The 12971-nt window shown below is 37.9% G+C and overlaps 1 protein-coding gene across 6 annotated transcripts in view; it reads right to left on the bottom strand.

Annotated features, from left to right (window-relative positions):
• Positions 1–863: 863 nt before the first annotated feature.
• LOC120726804 (CMP-N-acetylneuraminate-beta-galactosamide-alpha-2,3-sialyltransferase 1-like) overlaps positions 864–12971 on the bottom strand; it is a 92435-nt gene continuing 80327 nt past the window's right edge. For all 6 annotated transcript variants that reach the window (XM_040020759.1, XM_040020758.1, XM_040020760.1 and 3 more), the window contains 3 exons: positions 11895–11940; positions 7281–7400; positions 864–4678 (listed from right to left, as the gene is read on the bottom strand). In XM_040020759.1, coding sequence (XP_039876693.1) covers positions 4505–4678; positions 7281–7400; positions 11895–11940 — 340 coding nt within the window. In that variant the 3' untranslated portion in view covers positions 864–4504. The remainder of the gene's footprint in view (positions 4679–7280; positions 7401–11894; positions 11941–12971) is intronic.

The raw sequence follows: 12971 nt of genomic DNA, 5'->3' as shown, positions 1-12971 counted from the left end.
GGAGGGAAGTGGAATTGGATAAAGGGTGTTGAAGATGTAGCAATGGAGCTGCCAGGCAGAAGGAAAAGAGGAAGGCCATGCAGAGGGTTGGTGTGACAGAGGAGGATGTTATGGGACCCTCAAAAGGAGCAATGGAAAGATGAAGACAGAAGCCACATGTCAATGTCAGTCACATGACACAGGTTGTTTTTACATTTTAAACTTTTTAATGTGAACTCTAATTAACAAATCTAGCAAATATGTAGAACAGCAAAACTGATCTTTTTTTAATATTGAAGGGTTGAATACTTTTGTCTGAAGCATGTGTGTCCCTGTGCCGCATCACCGCTGATACTCTGTAAAGGTTCAGAAAATCATGAGCCCGTTTTCTGTAGTTTTCTGTGCGTGACTGGCCTGGGCTGCAGTCACACCAGTTTTGCACATGATCTTCTTTTTTTCAAACCACAAAGCTACACTGCTGGAATAGCCGTGCTGTTGAATATCTTCTGGGTTAAGCAAGACCTTCCCTGAAAAGGCATCATCTGGAGAGGACCATTTTTTGTTTTATAACCTGTATCACTCAAGAGAAATGTTGCTCCTCTTTTTTTGAGCCTTGAGGACAGGGTGTCTGTGATTTCTAAAAAATATCTAAAATGTTTTGTTCACTGTGTTTGAGTTAGGCTTACACTAAATGACTGAACTTTCTTTGATATAAATCACTAACAAATTCCAACAAGATATCAGTAAAAAAAATGAATACAAAGGAAACAAAAAGGCTTGAACAGATATAAGAAACCAGCTGAGCTGTTGTAGGAATTTTCCAGCCTAATGTGTGTCAGACCGTGTGTTTAACAATTTTCTGTAAAACTAAATGAAGTCACCCATTCTTTTCATTGGAGCCTTTATTTTGTGTCTTAGTCTTACATACATCCATCTTCACAGCTAGTGTGTGTGTGAAGACTGAAACAACTGCACTACTTACAGTTTATTTAAACGATAAACAATGAATACAGTTTGAAAAGTGCCAGTTCATACTGAATCATATAATACCAAATCAAAACACGTTAATGCTGACCCACGTTTTTGTCCACTAGGTGGGAGTATTCCCTGCTCCCTGTATGACACATTCGCACCACTGTTGTTTTCTGTGGCAGCTGAATGAATTCATGGTGACAGGAAAAACCAAATTGTGGTTTGTCTCTGTGTGTGCGGGAATGAAGAAAAGACACCGGCCAGACAAATGTCTCTAATCTGTTACAAGGCACACAGAGCAAATCATAGCCTGTTACTGCAGCTAAGCCTAACTCCTGCATCATCTGAACAAGCACAACATTTCAGGTCAGATGTCTGTGAGTAAAAATAAGAAGGTGAGAGTTCAGTGTGATCAGCAAGCTAATAAAGTCTGGACAAAACAGAGCGACACCTCATCAAAAAGTGCAAAACATGTTGGCATCTTACTGACAATAAATGAGACAGCTATACTGTGTGTACCAAGCATATGAGTGTCAGATTTACACAACAATACAGTACAATTTAACTGTAAGGCACTTTACACATACTTTTCATTTACAAACTGTGTCACATAATACATCAAAAAATGTATACTACATCACTGATTTCAATGATAAGGCACCCCAGTATAGGCTGGTTCGTATGTCAGGTGTTAATGATCGATGACAAAGAACCCGCTGTTTGTGTTACGCTGCAAACACTGAAAACCTTTCTATCATTTTTCCATCACACCCAATGGCACAATCTCATTGATTGCTTTGCTATAACACAACTCTTAATCCACAGGTAGCTGCAGGTCTCCAGTAGAGTCCTTTTGGCCCAGCAGATTTAATAAAAGAAACAAATTCCAAGCACCAAACTTTCTTTCTGTCTAGAACAGAAACTAAGTTGGTGTTGGTATTCTACAATTTCAAATGTAGAATGTGCTGAAATTGTGAGAAACATCAAAAGCTGACCCCCTTCACCTCAGCTCAACAAGAGAGAGAGCGAGAGAGAGCCACAGTGGTTAGTGGTGAGAGAGAGAGAGAGAAGTGATCACGGGAACAAATAAGAGCAATAAAACATTATTTTCTGTTTCACCTCGGTTACATTTTACATATTAACACGCCCACACCGCCACATAAAGCCGCAGGAAGGTGCCACATTATGGTATTTTTAGTGAAAGCAGCTGAAGCACACGCTGCATCCTGTCTAATGTGGTGTCTGTGCTCTGAATACGTAGCTCAGGCCAGCCCTCTGTCAAAGAGATGGAAATAATTCATATAATTCATGAAAATAATTCATATAATTCATGAAAATTTCAAGAGATTTTTCATTACAGTCATCTCTCCTAATACACACTGGGTATGTAACACTTAAACTGTGGGTAGAAAATTCGATACTACAACTAGAGAAAATGAAAATGACTGAACTGGTGTCCTTTGAAGAAGTTGCTTTTAAAACAAAGACTGGGTCTGGGACCACTCTCATCCTTGCTGACTTCAAGGATGGCAATGCAACAGCAATAAGATGGAGTTAGTCTGCTATCAGTTTGCAATTGAATGGGGTCAAGTTAGCGTTTAAATGCGGTCAGTTTTTGTTAATATGGTGATCAACTGTGTTAAACTGGTGAAAAATACAAATTCATTGCTGTCTGTATCCACAGAAATTCATATTAAACAGAAATTTACATTAACTGCTACTGCCAACCAGAACCATGGATTTAATATTCAGAAATCCCTCCACAAATAATGTAGTTGCTGCATTACGGTCATTTAACTCCAAGATGACATTGGCGCTCAGCAGCTTTGCTTATATATAAAGACATAATGAGAATATAATTTTGGTGGCAAGCTGTTGAATTACAAGTTGTTGACTGTTAGACACTTAACCTTTAGGCAACCAGTTGTTGGTCCCAACTATTTGAAATAAGTCGCCAATGTGAAAAAAGTCAGTACAAACAATGACTGATTTTTCCTAGTCACAAGGAGGTTGTCATTCTATTGTTCTCTATGTGACTGAGACATATCTGAAAAAGCCAAGGATAGAGGAGGTGGATACTGTAATGTAGCCCATGAGTACCAGCGTGCTAGCTCAGATTTGTGTGTCTACTTCTCAACCATCACAGTCAAGAAATATCCAACAAAATAAGAAGAATAAGATTAAAAAGCTAAGTCTTATTTGTACCCTCAGTGCACAGCGAGCACAGAGAGTGACAACTAAGGAACTAGCTTATTAATTTTTTTTAGTGTCACCGTGCTAATTCTGACTTACTACGAGATACCTACTTGTGTCACAAAAAACACTACAGCCCACAAATCTTCAACAAAATAAGGAGAAAATAAGATTAAGTGTGGGAAAATTAAAACACTGCATATACCAGCAGCTCTGTGAGACACAGGCGAACTTGGGCTCAATACTAGCATGCTAAAATGCTCTTTATGATAATGCTAGCATTATTAGCACAAGGAATGTTTAACATGTTCCCCATCATAGCTTAGCAGGTTAGACAGCTAACATTTGGCTCAAAATACATAGCACTATTGAAGCTTATTAGTCGCAAAACAAAGTGCATAGTCATTTTTAGACTCTTTTTGACAGAGACTTAATTTTTGCTCTAGCATTGACAATATGGTTATTTTTTAAACTATACTGCAAAACTTAGTATGTAGGGATGACAAAGTGTTTGACATTTGGACTGAACACTTAAGTATTTCCCATAGATGTGGCTGTAGTCCTGTGGGTTTTCTGTAAATGTCCCAATGTAGTAAAATAATTTCTTGGGGCTAGATTTTGGGTTCAATTTTAAGCACCCCTTTAGTGTCATTAAACTTTATTTTACAGCTGTAATCAGGAAAGCAAGTTAATAAATAGCTTTTTAGTGCAGGTTGCACATTAAAAAATTGGTGGGTCTGACAAAAAACAGCAGAATTTCTCGCATGTCCATCACTACAAAGTAAAAAACCAATGCCATATTGTGGAAATGCATTTTGATGTTAGGTCTGTAGGGTTTTGCTTTAAATGCTTTTACATTTATTGGGTATCCATTTAAACTTAAACAGTTTGCAACAGAGGCAAGTGAATGACATTAACGGTAATTAGGGCACTTGGTCTGATCATTAGCATACAAAGCTTTTGGCGGCCACAGTGCTGGACATCATTATATAGAAAAGCGACACATGGATTATACACATACTATGTAGTAGAACTTCAGCTTTTTATAATAACATGCTTATTAACATACATCTTCGTCTCCCTTCTACTATTATCTGCTCAGTCTCCCATGGCAGTGCTGATTTTGTCTTATGGATGGCCTGTCCTCGTCTCCTGGTGTGACAATAGAAGTGACATTTGTTAAACAGCCACTTCAGTAAATGACAGGAAACTGGGCTGAGCAGAATAGTGAAAATGTCTTTGGAATCTGTAAAATAAAGAAATAAAACGAAAACAAAATTCTTCTTTTGGTGGGTAACGAACATTAAAAGGCTGCTGAGGTTCATTTGGTGGTCATCCAGCTGCACATATGGGCTCGGTATCATCTGCCTTTAAACATTCGGATTTTGTGCTTGTCTGCCAGCAGCAGGGTGACATTATATTCGTAATCTCCATCGTGGACTCCTGTGTGTCGGAAAGCTCCGGCCAAATGGTTCTCCTCCCAGTAGTGGTGCCAGTTTCCATACTGGTCTGCACCGAATCCAAACACACTGACCTGTAAGAGACAAGGTTAATCACAGTGAAACAACCACAGACGCTCTTAGTGCATAATAACATACTTTGCAGTATCTCCAAAGTTCTCCAAATGCCTTTTTTAAATCATCAACAGAGCGATCTTTGCTTCACAAGTCCAGTTGTGGAAGCATTTTGCAAACTTTGAAATTGATTTTTTACAGAAATACACTGTGCAGTATCACCACATGAGGCCAGTGATATGTGATGAGATTTTGGTGACACTAGAAAACAATTTTGTTTCTACTACCTATTTTTTTTTTATTTAAAAAGAGAAATTGTTGTAATTTGTAGATGGTCTGGATGCACTCATCCCATAGCCTGTTACACAGAAACTGAATTCAATTTGGCTAGATCAGATGATGGCTCATTTTGATGAAAATTTGGTTCTAGCTCATTGTCTACACAAAATAGTTCGCTGTTGTCACTAATGATGCCATTTAACCAATACAAGCCTGATCAATTCAACAAGCAATGGAAACAATCTGAGGAGAAGAGGTGGAGCCAGGTCAAGAAAAGTAATTTCAGGTGAGCAACTGAATTTAAACACAACCTATAATTTCTCTTTTTTTTTTAAAGAAGGGAGACATATCTCAGCCATTGTCCATTTTTGTTTTTGCTTCATATTTTTGTAGACTTCTAAGACATCAATATGAGGTTTAAAGGCCTGGGATACATCCCCTGAACACTGTGCTTTTCATTGTTTCATCTAGGGTGTACTGAAAGCTTAGTTCTGTTCTTATTTTTACTCTCTGTATGCATGAGCAGACCATTGTGTGGTTCTGACCACAGATAAAACTGGATGGGCTTTTAGATTTTGCCAGAAGAGTCAACGGTTTTGCGAATGTAGTTTGAGAATTGGGTTTTGTTTTTAGAGTTATGAGAAAAGGGTGAAATGTTTCAAGAAATGTGTCTCTACAAGTGAAACAACTACAGCAACTGGAGGAAAGTGTTTCTTTAGTTTGAACAATATTTCATTAAGGCGATATTGACATTGGAAGTTTAGTCAACATCTTTGCAGAAGCACTTCTGAATGCTACCAGATAGTGATAGCAATGGTTGAAAAAAGACTTCAGCGTTTATGTCCTCAGTCACTCATTTCGGGTCATATTGAATAAAAAACTTCATTCTTTTTATTGTTTTGTTCTTCCACACTGAACGTTTTCTATGAGGGCACATTCAAATCTCGCATTAAGAGATTTGAATGTGCAATCCAGTGTCAGTAATGGAAAGGAACGAATGGGATGCTATCAGTGATTGTACGGCCAGTGTGCGGTGGCTCTTCAGACCAGTCGATCGGCCCAAAAGTGCGTTGGCACACTGGAAATATGCCAGATTACGAGTGATGGTAGAAACGTTTATCTCGAGGCTTTAAATTGGTCTATGGTAGCTGTTTCTCTTCTACACTCTCTATGGGTATACTTAGTTCTTAATTACTACATCAAAGCACATTGGCATGGAGGCACTCAGCTTGTGGCACTGGTGGGGAATTAGCCCAGGTTGCTTTTATAGTGCTCTTCCATTGGTCTTTTTTTTTTTTTTGGTCTGGAGTTTCTCATCTTTCTCTTGTCAATATGTCATAAATTTTCTATGGGGTTCAAGTTAGGCAAGCTGGCTCATCAGTCAAGCACACTAAAACAACCTTGACAGTAAACCGTTTTGTAGCAGTACTGGCTGTGTGAGGAGGTGCTAAGTCCAGCTGGAAAATTAAATTGGCATCTCCATAAAGCTTGGATTCTTTTCAGATTCTGTGCCTCTCCATTCTTACTCCAGACTTTGAGACAGACAGACTTTCAAATGAAATGCTGAATGTCCTCATCTTAAGTCCAGTGTCCTCCACTGAAAAGAGGACATTGGACTACTGAACATAAATCTCCAACTTTCCATTGATGTGCCCTGATATAGCACTTTGAAAACAGCCAGGCTTTTCAGCAATGACCTTCTGTGGTTTGCACTCTTTCTGTGGGGTGTTGATGATAGTCATCTGGACAGCTGTCAAGTCAGCAGTCTTCCCCACGATTGTGATTGTGTGTATTGAACTAAACCAGGAGATCCATGATGTTTCTAATACTTGAATACTAATTTACTTAAACTCAAAATAATATATTCTAATAATATTTTATTTTTGATTTCCATTACCTGTAAGCCATAATGATCAAAATGAAAACAAAGAAGGTCTGAAATAGCTCACTTTAGGTTTATTAAATACTCGATTTCTTGATATGTGCGGATATTTTATCTGTGTCTGTTCCTCAATCTTTGCCAGGTCACAACTCTATCATTTTACCTTGATGTAATTGAGTATGACATCACTGCAGGCTGAAATTATCTGCAGTGTTTGGACTGTATTTCTAAAACAATCTGACATCTTAGAACACATCAGATAAACACACAAAAATATGGATACCAGGATGACAATTATTCATAATGAAGTTTGAGGGTCACACAAATTAGAGGACTATCCAAGGAAAAACAATAAATAAGGAATTGGCAGGGAAATATGGTAGAAACTTATGAAAAATGGAGGTGTTGGCAGGAATGACTGAGCAGTCACATATGTTACCTATTAGAGTAGTTCTCCTTACCTCATCACATATGTGGACAGCGAGCAGCAAACTGAGGAAACCGGTCGAAGGATATCGTCCATGACTGTCAAGCCACGATTCATAGACGTATTTGAAAAATGTTGGACTGTAAATCAACACCTGAAAAAGAGTGAGAAGAATTTCTACTCCTTTGTCATTTATCAAAATCAGGAAATGAAGAAATGTAAGTCACCAGTGCAGACTGCTTTTTAGATATTCGGTCTAGAGCAGATTGTGCTGGGCCCCAAATCGAATTCTTTATGGTACACTTCAGAAAAGTGGATAATGGTATAAACTTAGAGACAACAAAATAAAGCCAAGATGTGCCCAGAATGTGCTTTGTGTGCCCTTTCTAGGAAAATAAACCCTCTTACCACATCATGCTTTGTAAAGTGTAAAAGAAAATAAGATACACTCTCCACTTCACCTTGATCACACAACACACAAAATGTTTTTCTCTTGAATATTATGGAATCAATTGACGTCAGTAGCCACTGAAAAACACCCTGCTATCATCTGTGTGATTAAAGAGCGTTGACTTCAAGTTGAAAACAGGACTTGTGTCTTCTATTTGATTTTATAAAGATATTTTTAAAGAACTGGCATGACCTGTTAGCGTGATGCTACACTCGGTCCACGCTACACTCGTGTGGCTGTAGTTGTTAGAAATTGTCTTGACTGCATTAAAATATTTTTTTATTGCCACTGATCCTCTAATACAGTGCTGTGCATATTTGCAACTTTAAATATTTCAGATCATTAAACAATTTTAGTATTAGATAAAGATAACAGAGTAAAACCAAACAGCATTTTTTAAATGATGATTTTCATTTATTAATGGCCTGGTGTGAAAGTACTTGACCCCTAAAACTAAAAAATGCTTGTGGCACCCTTGGCAGCAAGAACCACAATGAAGTGTTTGCGAGGAGTCTTTTCACAGTCTTTTGTCGCACTCTTCCTTTTAGATTAGTCTTTATTCAGTCATACTAAAGAGTTTTCGTGCATGAGCGGCCTGTTTAAGGTCTTAATTAATCATCTGAATCAGATTTAAGTCTGGACTTTGACTAGGCCACTCCTAAATCTTCATTTTGTTTTTTGTTTTTTGAGCCATGCAGATGACTTGCTGGTGTTCTTCAGATCATTGTCCTGCTGCATAATCAAGCCCATGAGCTTCAGAGCTCAAACTGAAGGGTGGACAATCTCCGTCAGGATTTTTCTGGAGAGCAGAATTCATGAATCCATCAATTTGGAAAGCTGTCCAGGTCTTGAAGCAGCAAACAGCCTCAGACCATCACACAATCAACACCATGTTTGACTGTTGATATGATCTCCTTTTTATTAAATGCTATTATTTTCAATCCAGATGTAAGAGAACTCAAACTTCCCAAAAAGGTCAACTTTTGTCTTGTCAGACCACAGAATATTTCTCCAAAAGTTCATTAAGATGTTTTTTTTTGGAAATGTGAGATGAGCCTTTGTGTTGTTTTTTTTCTCAGAAGTGATTCTCACCTTGGAAATCTCAGTTCTTTAGATGTTTTTTCTGGGTTCTTTTGTGGACATCTGGATTAGTCATTAATGTAATGTTGGAGTAATTTTCGTAGGCTGGCCACTCCTGTTAAGGTTCGTCAGCGTTCCACCAGGTTTTCTCATTTGTGGTTCACTGGAGTCTTAAGCAATGAGAAATGACCTTTTAACTCTTTCCATGACTTTGTTTCTCAGCTGCTTCTTTATATCATGTCATAGTTAGTTTTTAGATCTTTTAGCCTAGTTTACTTTATCAGACTTAAATTATTTCTTGATTTAACATATCTGGAAGTAATGAAGCCTGGATTTTGACTTGTGACATTTACCTTGTGAAATTACATCTTCCAGGTAGGTTTGGATATTTTTTCCCCCTAATAAATAAAATCATCATTAAAAAATACTGGCGAGTAGCAAGTGCTACCCATCAGCTTCCAACAGATGCACCTATGGTTTCAATTTCAAAATCCTACATCGCTTCAATGTTGAGTTATCGCATTCACAAGATTTTCAGAAAACTTGACCTCTGACCTTATCCTTTAAGTTTATGTCACTGAGATTCAAACTCGTCCTAAATTTTAAGAAGATGCACCTATGGTTTCAATTTCAAAATCCTACCTCACCTCGCTCGCTCGTTTTTGCATTTAAAAACTCTGATGCCAAGGCAGCCGGTCATGTAATGGCAATAACCCATCAGCCTTTCACAGCTGAGGGTGAAAAACTGCATTCTATTTTTTGACAAGCTATAGTTGAATAATATTGTAATTTGTTTGATGGGCTGAATCTTTTAAATGTGACGATTATTTAAAAAGAATATGCAATCGGGAAGTGTGCAATTACCTCAAAGCACTGAACTTCTGCTATGATTGCAGTGAAGACCACCGCATGTGATTCACATAATTTTCATACACAATAAACCACTCCATGACCCTTTCTGACCAGTGGATGAGTGCACTGTCATCATTGGAGCCATTCTGTTATAGTTTGAAGGACTTTGGACCCAAAAGCTTTACAAGCAGGCAGAAACTCTACAGACAGGCAGGTTTAACTAAAGGCTCACCTTTAATGGTGGAAAACTGTCCAAAAATTCAGAGAAACAGAATACATGACAGTCAAACACATAAAAACAAACAACAGTGAGATAAACAGACATTGCGACAAACACAAAGGGCAACTGAAGCTATTAAAAACACAAAGGCCTAATCAGGTGAAAAGGGAGCAGTTGGCTGGACAGACGGAATAAGGCACAGACGGACGGAAATATAAGGCACCAGGAGCAAAAGACTACCAAACAAAACAGGAGGTATAATAAGAAACATCTGGCACAGGGATGGAGATTTGACAACAAATTACGGGGAAACACCAGGGAGGCAGAAAACCTGAAACCTAAGGAAGTGATCTATACAACATAACTATGATCAAAGAAGACTAGATCAGAAAACTAAAGGTAAGAAAACATAAATATAAAACTGAGGCTACAAGGAAAATATTGTTAAATAGAAAATGAAACCCAAAGACTGAGAACACTAAATATAGGAAATCAAACAGTAAATGCCAAAAACCCAGGGTCTGTGACACATTCACATCAGGATAGAAATGATTCAGTGCATTTCATAAAAATTCAAGTACTCACTCAAAACTTTGTATTGATTTGCAGTGACTCTAACCCTGCTGGGGTTCTCACAACGGCAGTCTAATTTTGTGAAGTGAACAAAAAACATAACCGATTGCACCTTTACTTTATACGCAGTTCAAGTTATACTAAAATATGGCACAAACATTTCAATGTCAGTACTTTTATTATAAAATATTTATGCATTCTAATCGTCCTGATCATTTTCTAAAACCTTTAAACCTGAACCATGAAACAACTGCCAGAAAATTCAAATAAATTTGCATTTATAAGTTTTAGTTTGTAGAATTTTTGCTACATCTGGCATTTCTGTGCAATTTACTGCTCACAGTTAGTTTATCTTAAATCAACAAAAACATATAAGGGAATTAAAGTTATGGTTAAAAACAATCACAATGATGACGCAGAGGCCTCAAAAACTCATGTATCAAATGTGATACACTTGGCATTACTGTTGCTAATGCCAAGAAATTCAACATGTTGTCTCACAAATGGTTAAAAATATATATAAAGGAGTTAAAAAATGACAAAATCACTCTCCTTTGAACAAGGAGGTCACAAACAAGAGCTGAAAGTAACACTTGCATTGCAAGAGGGACTGAAATTACAACGCAAACCTCAACACGCTACAGAGTGACTGATGACTGATCACCGGCGTGAAGGGAAATAAGGGCCGCTGCTGTAGCCTACATTCATTATATTTCGGGCAGACATTTCACATCTGGAATGACTTATTCATTACAACAGCTGAATACAGTTATGAGTTTGGCATCAAGTCTCAGAGCTCATCAGCCCCTGCAAATATGATACAGATACAAATTTGGGAGAGATGAGCAAAAATTCCCCAGGAGTCTAGAGGTGAATGCTGGGAAGCTGGTGTAAGGGTTGAACATGTGAACATGAAAAATTCTGCGTCTTTAATAGACGGCCAAATTGATGTGGTATGTTTGAAGTGGAAACTGTCAGAGTGCAGCTCTCGACAAGCTCGCAAGCCTTGCTCCATTAGCGGGAGGGTTCATAACCACTCCACAGGCTCTCCTGTGCTGTTGTATGTTCCAAATAAATTATTGGTTTTGGAACTATGTTGTTTAATGCGTGGAAATTTTTTTAATGCGTTACTCTTACATGTTCACCCATGCACTCATCTACTTGTTGAGAACTTGGTGAAGGATGACTCATCTGGCCTTCAAGCATGTTCTTACTGGCAGTCTGATCACGTCGTCATTGAGATTCTCACTTGGCTGAGGGAGAATTGCTCTTCTGTTTTTCCTTTTATATCACACTGATGCATAAGAATAACTCAGTTGGCTTCAGTGCAGCTGTTTCTATTAAAACACTATCCAGGTGAGCGGTTTGTTTTTAAGTGAATCTCCAACAGTGAACCCTCTTTAAAAGTCATTTACCCATTTTCCTCTTGAAACAACGGTGCCTACTGATGCTGTAATAAAGTCATAACTCACCTTATCTTTGTTTGCCTTTATCCTGGACATCACAGGTAAATATGTGCTGTAAGACAAGAAAAATTACAGGAGTTTAGACCATTGAATTGTCTAAAGCAGGGTTGTCAAACATAAGGCCCTGGGGCCAGAATTGGCCCAACAAAGACTCCAACCCAGCTAGCCGGAGTGCTTTGGAGAATGTGAAGGATGGCATAAATTTTGGATTTCTAACTTTATTTTCATAAATTTTAAATCTCTTCTTACTAATAAAGACTTCTCTCATGACCATAGCAGTCCTACTATAACAAAGTGAGTAAATAATAGATAAACAGAGTTTTTACAATCGTTGAAACAAAATTTGTTAAAAAATATAAACTTTCAGTTTTATACTTACAGGACAGTCTGGAGTTACCAGAACTCCTTCTGTAATTTTACACATTCACTTCTAATAATTTAAGCCCAAATCATGTATTACAGAAACATACTTTTGCATATATTTTCCTTATATTAAGAAAATATTAATCTTCAGGATTAAATGTACAAATAAACTTCTCTATACTGACAGAAAAGGGACTTGAGATCAAAGTGGGCTGTATGGGGCCCATAATGTAAAATGAGTTCGATACCCCAGCTCTAAAGCATCCCCTGAAATGTTCTGCTGAACACCATCTGGCAGGTTACATGTTTGTAATGAAATGCCACTGATGATGTATAAAAATGAATGCCCAGTGTCCCTCCTCACCTGTATCAGGCAAAGTAATTAAAACCTCATGAACAGAGTTTGCAGTCATTACAGTGACTAATGCTCACCGTCAGCCTCTTTTTTTTGCATCGTTCCCCACATCAGAGCTGTTAGTGACAACACATGATTTTTAAATAGAGGTGTGTGTGCAGTGCTGTGAGGTGGCTGCATTTAGGCTGTGTGGATTGTAGCGCATCACAAATGGAAACAGAGACACATGCAAAAAAATGGGACTCTCTACTTTCCTAAATAAAGAAGCTAAGAAACTTAATTTACACTCCATGGGAATTCCACACTCTGCCTGTGCATATGTTCACACACTGCATGATAAACTACTAGGCTCAAATGAAAACTAA

Source organism: Simochromis diagramma, unplaced genomic scaffold, assembly GCF_900408965.1.
Source record: "Simochromis diagramma unplaced genomic scaffold, fSimDia1.1 OVJJ01000753.1, whole genome shotgun sequence".
NCBI lineage: Eukaryota > Metazoa > Chordata > Actinopteri > Cichliformes > Cichlidae > Simochromis > Simochromis diagramma.
Note: the sequence above shows the minus strand (reverse complement) of the source record. Positions and strands in the feature narration are given on the sequence as shown.